Source organism: Cataglyphis hispanica, chromosome 9 (assembly GCF_021464435.1).
Source record: "Cataglyphis hispanica isolate Lineage 1 chromosome 9, ULB_Chis1_1.0, whole genome shotgun sequence".
Lineage (NCBI taxonomy): Eukaryota > Metazoa > Arthropoda > Insecta > Hymenoptera > Formicidae > Cataglyphis > Cataglyphis hispanica.
Window position 1 is genome coordinate 7,808,342 of NC_065962.1, and position 17,561 is coordinate 7,825,902.

A 17,561-nucleotide genomic window follows, 5' to 3' on the forward strand; every position below is an offset into this window, starting at 1 on the left:
TGTATTTAGCAGGATGTTGTGCAGCATTACGGGATTAAACGATGCTTTGAGCGAGAATCTAACCATAGTACGATCTATTGCGTGTTGCGAGAACAAGAGGGAACACAGTGAATTGCTCTTCCAATCATCTCATTACGAGTCTGCCTGCTCTCGGCTATTCCGACAGACAACTTTAAACTTTAAACTCCGGCTTTCGCGCATCTATTTCAATTTTTTTTTAACGTGAGAGCAATTCCATCTATATCCGAGACATCAGGCTACAAACGAAACTATTATACTGCAAGAAGAAATGCATTACAAAAATGTAAGTATTATTAATTTACAAATTATGCAAGCAAATGTAAATAATGTATAATAACAGTTAACTATGGAATAAATATAGATTATAAATTGCAAATGATAATGTATAATAATGCGTTTTGATTTTGATTTATGCAATAAATGCCGCAAAGTTACATTATATATGTTTATAACGTATATTTATTCAATAATAAATTCATATTATGGAATAACGCAAGTTTTCTCATACTGCGCTTGTTGCTTGTGTTTCGTGATATATGGAAACTCTCTTTTTGCTAACTTGGATATGGCGTAAGAGAAGTCGATTTCTGTTTCAGTAGCCTACTTTTTCAAGAACACAGCTTGAATATTTCGTCATTCGTCATCGATTCGCATTTTCACGCTCTCGAACTTGGTGTCGCTCGATTAACTAATTCATTTCTTTATATGTAATATCGATCTCACGTTCTTCTATTGTTGTCATGCTCTTCTATTAGTATTTGCAATAGCACTTTTGTTGAGCGCAATGTCAATGTCTCTGCAGGATATCCTCGTTGCTTTGCTAGCTAAAGTACCAGCATGATGGTACCACACCCTCTCTCTCCTTGCTTCGGGAATGAGGACCCATACGACCTCCGCCCCTGAACGCGCCCTTCCCTCAATTCCTCGTTGGCATGATCATTGTCGTCGTGGTTGTCATTGTCGGAGGGTCGGAGTTCATTGTGCCACAAGTGCATTCCGAGTGCCGACGACGCCAATTGCTCGTTACAAACCTGGGACCAGTTGCGAATCGTTCTGTGAAAGCGACAGTGACATTTCCCGGAGCGAAGGCTTGGCCCTTGCAAGTCTCGAGTGGTAAAAACGTCATAAAAATACATGTCTGTGTGCATTTGCAAGATGATACGGAATTTTCATGACATAAAGAGTAGTTCGTAATTCACATTCGTATCACGAATCCCTTTGAATTCATCTCTTTGAATTTTACAAAAGATATATAACGCGAAAAGAGAAGTGTATATCTCCTATAAATTTTTAAGTATGGGCAACATGGTGTTCTATCTTATCTAACTCGTTATTTTGTGTTAAAAAGAAATATAGTGAAAACATAATTTAATTTTTATTTTAAATGGCACATTATGTTTTTAATAAAAATTGCGGAGAACGTAATGCGTTGAAACTAACGTAAAAGTAATACAACATTTAAGGAATTACACGGATTGAATCAAAAACTGCAGTAGATAAAGTAAGTAAAAAAAATAGAGAATTATTTTTTATGTTGTGTGAATTATATTATAATACATTATTCTATATAATACATTATATGATAATTTCAATCACAATTTTAATTAAACAAATTTTTTTAAGTATATATAAATTATTATAATTCCATAATAGAGAATAACAAAATAAATTTGCAATGTTTCATTAGAGAAAAGAATAGTATGACTGAGTATGATTTAACTTCACACATAGATAGCCGCTGATATTAACCCGCATACCGGCGATACATGCCAAAATAGTGATAATATGATATCTTTTCCCCTTTGCGTACAAAGAGAACGTATTGACTGTCTTTATTCTGTGTGTGAATTGTGAAAATAGTTTTTTTTTTAATTAAAATTATTACCTTTTACATACATAATCGTACTAATTATAATTATATAAACGCATTCGTAAAACTTTTCGGTAAAAGATAATGTAAGTAAAAGCAACATCGACAAAATTAATTAGCATCTGTATTTTATCTGAATTAGTCTTACATATAAGATAATGCATCCTCATATATTCTTGATCTAAAAATTTAGGTAATTATTGCAAATTATTTAATCGCGGTTGAATTTTTTGTATATTATATTCTGTACATTATACACTGTACATCATACTCTAAAATAGTCGATCGAGATACTTTCTTTTGAATTACTAGAACTGATTGTCGTAATATTTCCAAATAGAAAAGGGAATTCTCACGACTAAACAGCTGGTCGACGCGTTTGAATAAACGACGTCAACATCTTGTCTATCTCGCACTGAATTATAAAGAAAAAAAGTTGTGCTATATGCCACGTATGAAATTTCCTGATGTTCAAACTCTTGATGTCGACTAGTTAAAGTTAGTTGATCGAATTAACATATTGTAGCAGTTATTCTAATCAACTAATTAGCAACGTTTTTATTTCTCTCGCGATATTTTTACAAATGGATACATCTTTAGTGTTAGCAATTAGATATTATAAATAATAACAAATAAAAATAATTATCTAGTAATATGATATAATTAGAAAAAATTATATAATATAATCTCTTATTATATATTTTTTCTATAAATACTGTATATTATGTAAATTATGTTTTACTATAAAGAATATAAATAATAATATTGCTAAACACCGGATCTCTCTCTCTCTCTCTCTCTCTCTTAATAATGTCAAATAGATAATGATTAAATAATTAAATTATCAAGAAAATTAACATAAAATTCAAATTCGAAATATTCTCTCTCATAGCGGATATTGATTTTGCTTATTTAGTGGTCCAATTTGTAATGCAATATTCTGTATTACCCTTGTTACACTTTGATATTCATACTTGATGTATATTTAATATTGAATATCACACTTGTATCAAACCACGATCGACCAAATGGAGTCACAGTTAATACTTCCTCTCAGAGAGGATCTTTTTGGAGGGAGCAATTGCGATAATCATTTCCGTTCATATTCTGTATGAATGTCTAATAATTATTAATACAATAATATCGCCTCTTTTTTCAAGTTATTATATATTATAATTTATATAGTTAGTAATTTATATATATATATATATATATATATATATATATATTTTTTTTTTTTGCATACGCATATAAATTAATTTATATTACGTATTCTTTTTTTTTGTCTTATATTATATTGACCGTAACATGATACTTTCTACAGTTTTTTCTTCCGTCTGGCTAATGATATACGAGAAGATGGAAATGTCACTTTTACTCAAACAACGTCAACTATTACAATTCTTTCGATGTAGGTTAATCTGAAAAAATTGTATTTGAAACACGAAACTCAAATACTTATATTGTACTAATAGTAGTAAGTAAATTATAATAATCTTGCTTAAAATATGTTCATACAAATTGTATAAAAGAAATATTTAGAAAGTAGATTTTTTCTAGATCTTGAAATGAATTTCTCGGAGATTTTGTGGATCTTCATTCTGATCATGATCTTTGAGACGGTGTCTCTTTCCAGCTCGTTCACTGGGGACCACGTGTGTTCAAGGGTTGAAAAGTTAGTATCCCACAAAATATGACAATTAAACAAAAATGTGATAATTTTTATTTTTGTTAATATTATAGAATCTATTTTATATACATATTTTTAAAGAGAGACCTTCACCTAAAAGCCTTGACAATGCAGCCGGCATGCGTAATACGCCACATATCATTATTATGCGCGTACCTTGTCACCGCTGCATACCGCTGCAAGCTCGGTAAGGGAATTGCGGGACTAGTCGATAACTAATTAATCATATATTACAGTTATACAGTAACATCGTACGAGACTTACACCGAACCAGTCATAGTCAACACATTCACTTGGTGCCTACAAATTCCCCCAAGATGTCCCAAGACACGGACCGAGCTACGACAACGATACCGTATAAAGGTGAGTCCTAATTTTATTGCTAACTCTCTTCTCTTTTTATTTTAATTTAATATTCCATCATTTACATGAGATACAAAATATTTCTCGTTATTGAGCATTATTTACATTCATATATAAATCAATTATTACGCTAATCAGTAATTTTCTCGATATACATTCAGAAGCATATTGGTGGCATAATTAACTTTGTTATAAACTTATTTATTTTCCAATTATTTTTTTCTTCTAAATTTATAAATTATTTATAAAAATAATATATTTTGATTTAGCTATATTAACAAATTTAAAAGAAATTTATTAAAGATGTTATGAGTAACAAAAAAGCTTATTTGTGTGAAGAGAATGTTTGGTACGGATAAAAATACATGAATTTATGCCTAATGCAAATATCTACAGTAGATAAAGACTTGCTAATTTTATCCTTCATCAGTGAAATCTATGATGACGATAGCATAAGTTTCGCAAGCTCTCGCTACGCTATGGCTCGTGGAAAAGAGCCATTTTCCCAGGTTGTTCAAAGGGATAGGAAAATATACTAATCTTTCACAACAAAAGAGTTTGTCATAAAATTGTTTTCACAGCAATTTTTAGCGTACAACAGGCAAAAAAGAATTGCTTCATTCAAAAATTAATATTGTCTTTATAATTTGATCTAAATAAAATCGATAACTTAAAATTTCTATGCACAAAATATAAAAGACATGACATACAATAACATTGTCACGATCAACAAAATTAAAATAAAATTGTCGAAAGAAAGGACACACTCGCTAAACAATAGATCTATAATTTATTCTAATGACAGCTATATTGCGCCGCAATACGAGTTACGTAAACTCTCATTTCCACTTCTCGTTACGGAAAAGTGTCGTTCCCCAAGCAGCGCGAATGGAAAACGATCGGCCTGCAGACACGACAAATACTTCGCGTGGCGGACACTTATGCGGGTATCTATGCGGTAAATCGTGTAACGCCCCATATATACACAATGCAACAAAACAACCTGCCTATTCTTTTCCGCTTTTGCGGAAAATCTTACTCTCCGTCTTTCTCTCGTCACACGCACATCCTTGTTCCCCATCTTTCTCGCTCTTGCGGTTCGAACTTATCGCAGAGAAAGTCTGTATTATTAGCGGCAGTCTGATTAAGTAAATAAATAAAAAGAAAACACACATGCTATGTGAGCGTTGGAACGAGATCGAGAAGAGGAGTTGCAGCTATAATTACGCTCTGTGAAATGCGGAATTAACAAATCGTGCCGAAAGAAGGAGGAACCTGTCCTGTCTCGGGATTACGAAACGATCGAGAAGAGGGCCATTAGTTGAAAAAGATTTCGCACGACTTTTCGCGGCACCTCGAGAAAGGAAACGCCGGAAGTCGACAATTTGCGAGACGATTAACTTGACACATCGTAAATGGATGCATATATCATTTTCGTGATCTACAGATATCATCTTCCAGATCTTCAATTTCCACGCGGTAATAAGACAATTTTTCGAAAAATATAAAAAAAAATGTATATATTTTTCGCGCAATATAACTTTTTTTCAAAGAATACGCATCTTTAATCGCGTGATAAATAAGAAGATAATCAAACGGCATCTAAGAAATTACATTTACACGATTGATTGTATTTCGTAGAAAATGCAAGTATGTGTTCAACGACCAGACCTGCTTATAATTTAACGAAAGATCGACGTCAGATCCCGACATCGCTTTAATTATCGTACGACTTACCGCGACGTGGATTAATTAATAAAGGCAATATCTCTCGTTAATTTATACTGCTTGAACATTCGATAACATGTTGCATAAAAATGAGTGCGATGTTTAACGACGATGAGATGTGACATATGTCGTGCAAACAGAAATGCAGCAAATAATAAATATAGTTAATATGTAAGAAAATATGTGTCATCGCAAATTGATCATGTGTCAAGCGTTTCGGAATTAGTAGCAGATAAAATGCTTATAAAAATATAAATTTAGTGAGTTTAAATATCAATATGTTTGAAAAAATATATATATCTCATGTGTAATGTCCATTTCTCCCTAGAAAGAAATATTATCATATTTGACTATCTATGAAATAAAAATATTTGTATCTAAGGAGCTGAAAATTATAAGATCAAAAACTTCATTTTAAAAAGAAAATCACGCAAATCCGTAATTCTTACATAAATTAAATAGATAAATATACATAAATATTCAATCAAGTAAAAAATTATGTAAAATAATATATATATAAAAGAGAGAGAAAGAGAAATTGGAGAATTTATCCTTAGAATTTTTGGAACTCATTTATATAAAAATTTTTTTTATAACCTGTAGCAATTTATTATATTATTAAATTAAATATACGAAGAGTCATTTTTAAGAATTTCAATTGAATTTTATCTATTTATAATTTAGCATTGCAATTTGTAAAGTTATACGAGAGAAACTCGCGCTTTCTCAGAATTCTATGACAGTCAAACAAATCGCCCGTCTGTCAATTAGATTAACGAGGCCCAGTCCGGCTTTAAAATTTGTGCGTGTTCGAAGATTCGCGAGGAATTAACCGGAAGTAAAATGATCTTGCTTGTAGAATGTTTCGTAATCGGCATGTCGTACCACTATGTATTATATCAAAGTTGAAGAGAACGATCAAACTTAAAATGGAAAATACCGTGCGAGGCATTCCCGCGTTACGAACTCGCGCATACAAAATATAAGATAATGCAAAGTAAGGTTCACGTATATGTACGTGAGATATTTGCGCGCTGCTTATTATGTGGACAATGGACTTATTTCGTGCAGTTTATGAGAAAAAAAGATATTTCGTCATTATATCGATAGTATGTCATGCACGCTACTAAAATTAGCGTGTTATTTTGAAAGTAGTGTACCTTTTTTTTGAATTGTGATAGACATGATGCTTATTTCTGTATAACAAATTTATAAAAAAAAAAGATCTATATATATGAAAAATTGCAGTCCATTTTGTTAATGTACATTTAATAAAGTAAGCATTTAGTAAACTAATGCGACTATTGACAAATCCAAAAAGAAAATAAACGAATAATTATTATATGTTTTAATAAATACATGTGAAATATAATGAACAAAATCACGAATAAATTATTTTGTAAGCAAAAAGGAAATAATCCCCCTTTTATTATATTATTATAGAAAATTTTATTTAATATATATAGCTTCATCTTCGCTTCACTTAATAAAATTAAAAAGAGATATAAACGTGTTATGATATTATGAAAGATGTACATTAGAAATAAAGGCATCAACTAAAATTTGATTGATCATTTTCCCTTTTACGTAAGAAATCTAAAAATTGATTTGCGTAATGCGCACATAATTAGCGAAACGTGCTAATCTTATTAACGATTCATCTCAATTTATTGAGCATTAAATTAAATGTAAATAGTATCAATTGTTGTATTACCTATTTTAAAACTTTATAGAGAGCATTCGTCGCGTTATTATTCTATATATGTTTATATATGACAGAGTTACAAAAAATTATACGCAATAGCTTTCATTGGAACTTTGCCAATCTGACATTTATCGTACTATAAATCGATTCATTGAATCGCATGTTCTTTCTGATTTCATCATGCAATCGGAAGGTTTCGGCTTATTAGCATACTATTGAAACGGTCGACCAGGTGTTACGCCGTCATTGTGTAGCACATAGATTATGTATGAGGAACGATGTAATTGATAACGCAATGCTTATGTAAATAAAAACGGAACTTCAACGATGGCGTGAATCCGAGATACATTATACGTGAAGACATCGTTTGTCGTCATCGTTTCGCTAATTATCGAGTGTATTCTTGAAAATTAATAAGCGTGCGAGCTTTGTAAGATAAAACTGTAACATTATTGCGAAGACTCTGGGACAACACCACGAGAATTTTGTTTGTTTCCGCCATTGAAAAAAATGAACAATCATTTCGCACGATTTACAGACGGAGATAATTAGTCGGTAATAAAATTATGAGTCAAAAAGAGATAATGCACCATTAATTATCAATTATAAAAAATGAAGAATAAATAATGTAGCCGCAATTTTAATTTTTTAAAAACAACGTATAAAAGCTATTATAAATAACGTCAACGATATGAAGAAAACGCAAACAAGATAAAAAATCGTTATTAGCAATATAATCTGTAATGCATGCAAGATATAATTAATATTTATCGTTGCAACGTCATCTAACAGTTGAATTAAAACAGGAATGTTCGATAAAAAGTATGAGCAAGATAATGAGCGAGAATTACCGTTGGACAAGTCGAGGTCATTTAGCGTTTTCTAGAAAACGTCTGAATTGCACAAGTAATAACGCACGAGCATTAGACACTTATAGACAAGACACTCAATCCTTTGTATAAATGTAAATTGAACTAAATATTAACAAGCGTTTACCTTTTAAAAATTTATCTGTGTTAATCTGTATATAATGTTCAATATTGCCAAAATTTTAATTTTTTTCCAAATTTTTGTCTAAATTATGTTATATCTACTATATAATATTTAATATAAAATATATAATATATTTAATATACATATAATATATAATATATTATATTTAATATATTATGTTTAATATATAATATAATATAATTTAATTATGAATATTTGTACATAATTCGTAATATGATTATAAGATATGATTATAAGAATTGATTCAATATATTTTTACGTTATATAAAGCACATTTCCATTTTTTTGGAAATTATATATAAAATAATTAAAAAATAAAATATATCATAATTTAAAAGAGAGAAAAAAAATTATCAAATAGAATTATGCAAATACTATTAAGATGATGCTTACAATATTGCTCTGGGTTAAATAATGATACAGTTTATTGTCTTGCTTTTTCTATCGACGTTATAAATTTCGGAATTCCGATATCGATTAAATTGTATCATTATTTAGCTCAACGCAAAATTGTAATTAATTATCTCTTTTTTATAAAAGAAAGTCACGTTATATAATCGAAAGGTTTGCTCTGCAAATTAATCATGTAAGTTACGGCATTTAGTAAGAGCAGAAAAACTTCCACGTTAATTTTCAGTATGTCTAATAACTTGCTTTAAAAATTTATGATTTAAAATGATTTATGAGAATAGATAAAACATGTTCAGTGATAAATCTGATTAATCTAAAATAATATTTATTTGATGTTAATGCTTTTTGACGAGAAATTATTTGTAAACATCATTTCAAATTTTCAAAATTAAGTTCATTAAGTTTTTAAATAATTACATTTAACAATTACATTAAAATTCAATTAAGGAAATTAATGTAAGAAAATTAAAAAGAAAATTCATCTCTATTTTTATATTCAATGTTTAATTAATTTTTTGAGCTTACATAAGTTATATATTCCGTATTTTATTTTTATATATTTCTAAAAAAGCATCTTTACATTGTTCGGAAAATTCATAAATAAAGAGTAACAATAATTTTGCAACATTATATTATATCAAGATTGTAAATTTTTTCGACAATAGTGAAAGCGAAAGAAAGCGTTCAAACAAGGCACACACATGAATCAATTTGCGTATAATTCAATTAATCTCTGAGTAAGAGATCTTGTTTGTATTTCTAAAAATATGCTATGAAGTCATTATCTTCCTGACGGCGTGTCGAATTAAAAAATTGGATCGCGTAAAATCTACATAATAATACGCATTAAAGATGCACTGCCCGTGAGCAAAATACCATCAATAATTAAATAAGAGCGGAAAATGTAACGCGATCGTTCGACATCGGTCTGCAGCAATGTTTCAGGCGAATTTCACGCAACACGATCGCCGCATCTTAGCCGCAGAAGCGGTGAACGGCGGCGAAATGTAATAATGTTTGCATATAAAAAAGAAAAAGGGACGGTCTTAATTTATGATCGTGAACGCCGATTTTCACGCTCATATCCTTTTACGTCAGAAAGGATTTATACTCGAGTCTTTGATATTTAATTCTCGATGAGCAAAAATCACGTAATAACATTCTTTTAAAATAATGATAAATTATTTTAAAGAATCTCTGTCAAAATAAAAGTTGAAAACTTGTGAAAAATATTTCTGACAGCAAAATATATTATGCTATATGTTATATAAAGTATCAAACGTGCCATATAAAAAAAAGGTAAATAAAAAGATGATTTATTAATGTTAAATAACTAAAACTAAACAAATCGAAATCTAGTTTGACCATCTTTTCAATCTACATTTTATTCTTATTTACTATCATATTTTTTTTTTTTTTATTTTTACGTGTGATTTGAACAAATGAATTTCTTATGCAAGGAGGAACTCACGCGCCTATGTTCTTCATCTTATTCCCAGTGATCCCTCTTCATTTCTCATTGCATGCGCTCTCTGCATTCCGCAGCAGTCTTACTTTTACTCTCACTAACGATCAGAATTTTATGCTTTAGAGAGTGAAATACGCTCGTCTTATCTCTGGAATTCTTTCTTGAAATTGGAATCATCGGTGAAATCGCGCGCATTCTCGAAACAAAAAAATTAAGACAAGATATCATTTAATAATAATGTATTATTATCGCATATTAATAATGTAAATATCAAATATTTAAATTAACAAATTATTAATACGCTACAATAAAAAGTTATTAGTAATTGCCGAAATCATAAATATATAAGCACATTTTGAAACACAATTCAATTGAAAAGTGTTCTTTTGATATTACATGTACTTAAATTGAAATATAATTATTAAATATGTGCAAACACATATTATATGCGAAATATGTATTACAGATGGAGAAGAAATCAAAAACTATAAAAGAATGCTGTGAGGGATACAAAATGCTGACTACTCATGATGATATAGAGACGGATGCGAGGTGTTTACCGTTTTGCGAAAAATGTCTGATGGGTGTATGTATCGGACCAAACAAATGTCAATGCAATCCTGGATATCACGGAGATGATTGTGCCCATGGTGAGTCAAAATTAAAGTCAGTCCATTAGTTAAATTAAATTAAAATCAGTCCATTAATCCATTATTCTTTATGAGATATATCATCTTGAATTTGGTCATTTATTATCAATCATTTAAACTTAAAACTTTTGCATTTAATTATTTATAATTTATATTTATATTTATATTTAATTAAAATATATTTTATAATGTGAATATGACATGTATTATCATAACTATTTTCTACTTTCTGTGCATTTCCAAAAAGATTACATTAAAAAAAAAAAAATATATAATAAAGAAATTCTTTCATTCTACTGTCGATGCAAGTTTCATTGCATCTCTTTTTTAAATGTTAGAACTTTTATATGTTGTATAGCAATTCTAAATTTACTAATTTAATTTTCATTACTTTAATTTCTATTACTCGACATATATGATTACTTAAGGCAACACCGGTTTCATCTGTAACATCTTAGTATAAATATGAAAACAAAATTTATTTAGATTTATTTAGATATCTAAAAACAACAACAAAGACATTTTAGAAGGTCGTTGAAGCAAGCTCCTTGGTCGATGATACTTACAACATCCATTTATCGAAACGGAATAATATTTGCAGTGCTAATTAAGTGCTAATGAATTGCTGTGACATTTAAAAAGATATATATATATGTAAACCAAGGCAATAAAGTTATGAATATACATACAAAATCGTGTGGTGTAGTAGACCTTCAAAGAATTTTAAATGTCGGAAAGAATTTTAATTAATAAACTTACCGCGATAGTTTTCAAGGTCCGTGTTATTTATAAATTCAGTGACAATTTCGAAATAGATGAGCCCCACTCAAAAGATGCGTCTGAAGCAAAGAAAATAAACGATGCGTTACTCGATTGTGAAACGGAATTGATATATCAAGAGTGAATAAATCCAAAACGGATAAGGACAAAACGCATGGAATGAGAAATTTCACGCTCTACAAAATTAATCGATCTTTTATTACCAAAAAAAATGCGCGTATAAAATAATATTTCCAGATAAATCATAATAATGAGTAGGATGCAATATTTTCACATCTCGTTAAAACTAACATCATATTACATTTTTGCCAAATGGTATAAAAATTTCTATAAAACAAAGAAATATATTAAACGTTAATTATTCTAAAGCACTAGAAATGCATAAATAGAAGATTTTTAAACCACTATTTGCTTTTTCATATTACCAATTTCAATCAATTATTTTCGTTATTTATACAATATTAACACTTACTAACATTAATTAATTTTATGCTTTTTGCAATATTTGAATTTACCGAAATTATTTTATATTTTTTTTAAATAAGACCAAACAATGAATTAATAACAAAATTATAGATTTATCGCATTATCGAACAAGCAAAAGTTGCATGCAATGGTTGCGTCAATGCAAGCGCTTCGAAAATTGCGGAAGCCCGGAAGTTACGAAGCCGCTACTTTCCCATGAACATTCAAGAAGGTCGTGGGTGGTATGGAATCGATTAGATACAATGTCCGATATCATGACATATAACATAATCGTGACGTCAACGCTTTATAAAAGATATTCGCGCAATGATAATCTCATTCATCGTAAAAATATCTCCTAAATATATTTTACAACTATTTCGAGAGACTTGTTAATTTCGGCAATAACATTTAATTATTTGCGTTATATCATTAGCGTAATTTCCATGCATAGTAATATATTATAGAGAAATATATCATATATATAAATTATAGTTTAAAATATCCGTAAAATATATTGATATTGTAGTTTAAAATAATTTAATTTTTTTTTTTTTGAAAATATAGAATAAATATATATTAGACATCATTTCTTATAAGTATTAAAGTGTTATATATTTATAAAACATTGAATATTAATTTATCTTGCAGGATGCCCTATAGGAACCTGGGGTCTATACTGTACGAAAGTATGCAAGTGCGATAAAAATTACATCTGTAATCCTATAAATGGCGCTTGTCAATGTTCTCCAGGATTGCAAGGACCTCAGTAAGCGTTTAAAAAATCTCACATAAACAAAAGCTTTTGCCAATAAATTAAGGCAGCGAAATATTTAATATGTTAAGGCAAAAGTGTTAAAGTGATTATTTTTCTGCAGGTGCCAAGAACATTGTATGATCGGCCAATGGGGTCCAGATTGCGCAAACAACTGCACATGTCAAAACCGAGACAATAACTGCGATGCCGTAACCGGGAAATGCACAAAGGATGACGCCTCTTTAGTCGAACAAACGTCACCCGCTTATTTGCAAAACTCTACTACTGAACGCGTACAAACACGCAAAATTAGTAACATGGAGTACACAGAAGTTATCTCGGCGCCGCATGAGACTACCGAGCGCCAGACAGAAGGTGAGATAATACGTTTACCGAAGAAAGCATTTGTGTGTTGCGCAATCTCTTCTTCGTTCTTTCCACAGAAAGTAGAAATGGCTCTTCAAGCTTTTAGAGAGCACAAAAAAATTATTTGTTAATAATGTTTATGCATTTAACGATTACACTGCTGTAATCTATAATCGTTAATATATAGTATCCTTCTCATGTAAATAATAGATTGTTTTTTTAATTTAATATTTAATAATTAACTAATAATATAAATTAACGATACTGTAAAATGTTATATTTAATTTTATATCCGTAGATGACAGTTGGAATGACACAAATTATATTCGGGAAACAACAAGTCCGGCAACTGCTTCGATCGCGATCCCTCCTCAGAAAGCAACAACAAACGGAACGCGAATAAAGAATCTTTCGACCACTGCTCGACCTGTAATTGTACTGGTCTCCGTTCCCGAACGCAGAAGGGACATCGAAAAAGATAGGCAAAATTTTGAAACGAAGAATGCGTTTCTCAAACACGTACAAAATGACGAAAGTATCAGCGTACCAAATATCAATTATGTAAAAACCGTTCATAAAGGTATTATTCCTAGAGATAATTGGAAAATTTATATAAAAATATCTTTACATTCCATGCGTTTGCATTCGATATCTACTACATTATAAAACAAAATATTTTTTATTGCAATCACAGACGACATTCAGACATCTGCGCCAATTCCATTAGACATCGCTCTAATCGTCGTGGCTGCGATCGTCTCCCTCGGTCTGACCTCGCTCGCGGTGGTTATGGTTCTCCACATGCGTTCCAAACTGTTCGAGACCGTTCGTCTTGCCGTTTACGACGACGAGAAAACCAAGATCCAAGAACGCGAAAGCGTGAACACCGGAAGATTGTCCACAGTGGTGAACGCTAGCCTGCCTCGTGAGTATCGAGCATTACATTCACTCGATGCAACATTCTCTTCTTCGTTCTGATATGTAGTGAAATCCGTATGTCCTTGACCTGCGATCTGGCCATGTAACGACCGCGACGATAATCTTGACCGTCATAACTAGGGAAGAAGCTATATAATCGGTCTTACGATATCACCTAGTTCTTTGTACACTAATCAACTCTTTTGTACCGACGCGTACGTATATCTGCCGATTTCCTTACGATTTTAGCACCTCCGATTCGTGTGAATCCCATATTTGCTACTAGTACGGAACCGGAAACGATATTGACTGTCGACGGCATTGAGTCCTTGAATACTTATGCTAATGGCGCTGCTACAATCGGTCTGCGAATTTCCGGTAATCTTCGTGGTAAGTTTTCATTTTTTCATAAAATTTATTGTACTTGCAAAAAAGCAGCAATATCATAACAGTTACAAAGAAAATTAGCGTCTATTAAATTAGTAAAAAGAATCTAATAGATTAAATATAGTAACAGTGATAGTAAATAATCTATATATATATATATATATATATATATATATATATATATATAATATATATTGTGAATCATAGATCTATTACAAGATAGCCATTACGATCGACCATCAGCAACTCTGATACGTCTGCAGACCAACTTTGACCATAACACGGAGCATGTATACGATGAAATACCTTTACAAACCACTCCCCTATCAAATCGCAAGGATATGTGACGAAGACATTATTCATTACATTCATGTCAAGTCCACCTGTAGTTAATAGTGCAATATTGTCGTAAGAAAAATATTAAGCAATTTTAGATAAAACGCGATCTGTTATGAACAAATAATTCTATTGAAAAATACGTGAAAACTGGTTTCCGACTTTACGTATAGCCTTGAAGGCTGAACGTGATTGTAACTGAGTGGATAAGCAGAAAAACAAATCGTTTAAGCATCATACTGTCAATGACCGCCGATAGAATTTAACCAGTGGAGCGTGCAACTTTCTGAATCAACTATTTCAACGGAATGACGTCAAACTGAGAGAGAGAGAGAGAGAGAGAGAGAGAGAGAATGCACTAGATTACGATTGCGAGCGAATGCACAATTAGGTGGAAAGCGCGAAATAATAGAGTCCCGTATAACGAGCGAGAAATTACAGCGTGCCGACATACTCTATCATTATCCAGATAGAATTAAACATTTGTATAGTCGATGCCAATCTATCTTGTTTACGAATAAATAGATGCATAAATAAATTGTCTGATAAATCTGTCAATTTCACTCAGTATTGACGTAATTTACGTAATTTATTCAATTACTTTGTTTATAAATAATGTTGCGTAAATTAATACATTAATCATTTAATTAATATATTATAAGCAAATCTTATATTATTAAATATTGTCGCATTGCTCACAGAACAAAATATTAAACATATAATATTTTCTTCTTAGATTTAATTTTTTTATAACATTGTTATTAATTTTTAATAATGTTATTATAAATTTTTTATATGAATTAATAATTACTTTATAGTAATCCCATTTTAAAAATATAATATTTTTTCTGTGAAAACATTCTCCAACATTTCATACAACTAATAATATAACAGATGTATTTCCGAGTTATATTAATAGTAACATGCAAGTAAGTGATAATTTAATTAATGATATAAATTCTTAATCATAAAAGGAAGCATATTTAATATTTTTTTGTATTAAATTAAAACTACAGAATTAGAATTTTATATCAAATCGACGCAATGTATATGCATCGTAGAAAAATATAATTTTAATATATTTTCGAAAAAGATAAAAAATCTTTTAATAATTATGTATGACAAATTTAATAAAATAATTTATGTATTAAAATATATATCTTATAAATATAATCTTAATGTACATATAATTTCTTAAATATATTTTTAATCATCATATTTATTCATTTTTATATTATAATTTTATAAAATGTCACATTACTATAATTTCATACATTGGAACGTTTTTGTAAAAAAATCAGAGAATTATCAAAAGAATTAATTAATATCAAATTGGGAAAAGGTTTACATTAACTTACACCTCACGGATCGTTTCTATTTTTACATATATTATAGAGGGCACATTTTTAAGTAACACGCATTTTGAATTTTCTAGCGCTCTTTTCTCGTTCCAGAGATATGTAATTTTAAAGTTTCACAATTTTAAGCTCTTTCTGTTAATAAATAAGGAAAAATAAAGTTTGCTTATGTTGTATTTGCTTAAAGCAGACGTGGAAAAAGTATTTGTTCACATTCCCGGGGACAAAGTTCCTTGGATTTTTCCCACTTTCCATGCGAAGCGAAGTTCAACGCAAACCTATGTGTTTAATTATTTTATAGCGGAGGGGCGAAACATACTATCTCCACGCATATATTTTTTAACGCGTAAATATAAAGTGGAACCCATGTGGAACCTTACTTTGCATTAAAAAGTATAAAAGTGCGTGAAAGCAACACGTTCCGTCCCGCCTGGGGAAAGGGGGAGAAAGCTCCTATCTCTCTAAAAACTAGACACATAGATTTGCGTTGAACATTGCTTTGCGTGGAGTAACAATTGTGAGTAAAGTAAACGTTTCTGAAGCGTACTAGCAGTAACATAAAAACAACTCTAAATGTAAACAAAAGAAATTCTCTAGCAAAAATATACTGACAGTGACGCAAATGCAAACAAAGAAATATAAACAACACACAAGTAAGATATAGTGAAAAGATCATAGAAATAAATGCGAAAATTATAATACTTCAAAATCGCATATCTATGAAACCAGAAGAAAGCGTTACAAAATTTAAAGTGCGTGTTACTTAGGGATGCGCTTTTTATAATGTATATAAAAATAAAAACGAACTGTGAGATGTAAGTTAATGTAAACAATTACCATCGAATTATATATATATATATATATATATATATATATATATATATATATATTATTATTGTTGATAATAATATAAAAAATTTTACGCTTGTTTATATATACATGTATATAAAATAGTTTTTATTAAAAAGAGAAAAACCCATTCTTATATCATAGAATAATCTGTTCCCTTCAATCAAGTACAAAAAAGTACATTCTGCAAAAATAGTTGTATTCGTTTCAAGGAACTGTTATCTGTAGTCAGCATTAGCTTATCATTATTAAATAAACACATGTTATGCATACTTATCACATTTAACATATTCTTACTCTGTCTTATTATCGCCCTGATTCGTCGTTCATGCATTCCCGGATGATATCGGACGGATTGTATAAACAACGCCGATATGTAAAGCGAAACTCAAAATAAAAACACATATAGATTTAAAAAAAACATA

The 17,561-nt window shown here is 30.1% G+C and overlaps 1 protein-coding gene across 4 annotated transcripts; it reads left to right on the forward strand.

Annotated features, from left to right (window-relative positions):
• Window positions 1-164: 164 nt before the first annotated feature.
• LOC126852100 (uncharacterized) lies at window positions 165-15,467 on the forward strand. Of its 4 annotated transcripts, none has more exons than XM_050596577.1 (11): window positions 165-304; window positions 3,216-3,368; window positions 3,452-3,566; window positions 3,818-3,944; window positions 10,737-10,920; window positions 12,817-12,934; window positions 13,044-13,297; window positions 13,587-13,868; window positions 13,983-14,213; window positions 14,456-14,596; window positions 14,801-15,467. In XM_050596577.1, the coding sequence occupies exons 3-11, from the start codon at window positions 3,460-3,462 to the stop codon at window positions 14,938-14,940; spliced, it is 1,584 nt and encodes a 527-aa protein (XP_050452534.1). In that variant the 5' UTR covers window positions 165-304; window positions 3,216-3,368; window positions 3,452-3,459; the 3' UTR covers window positions 14,941-15,467. The 4 variants fall into 4 exon arrangements, with proteins under 4 accessions (XP_050452534.1, XP_050452535.1, XP_050452532.1 ...); XM_050596578.1 differs by lacking the exon at window positions 165-304 and adding an exon at window positions 711-1,522 and having other exon boundaries at window positions 3,441-3,566; XM_050596575.1 differs by lacking the exon at window positions 165-304 and adding an exon at window positions 714-1,522.
• Window positions 15,468-17,561: the final 2,094 nt, after the last annotated feature.

Excerpts from the sequence above, each read along its gene's own strand:
- LOC126852100 (XM_050596577.1), top strand. The coding sequence starts at position 3,460 with ATGAATTTCTCGGAGATTTTGTGGATCTTCATTCTGATCATGATCTTT. Across the intron at positions 14,214-14,455 it reads GGTGAACGCTAGCCTGCCTC|CACCTCCGATTCGTGTGAAT; the intron begins GTGAGTATCGAG and ends TTACGATTTTAG. Across the intron at positions 14,597-14,800 it reads AATTTCCGGTAATCTTCGTG|ATCTATTACAAGATAGCCAT; the intron begins GTAAGTTTTCAT and ends TGTGAATCATAG.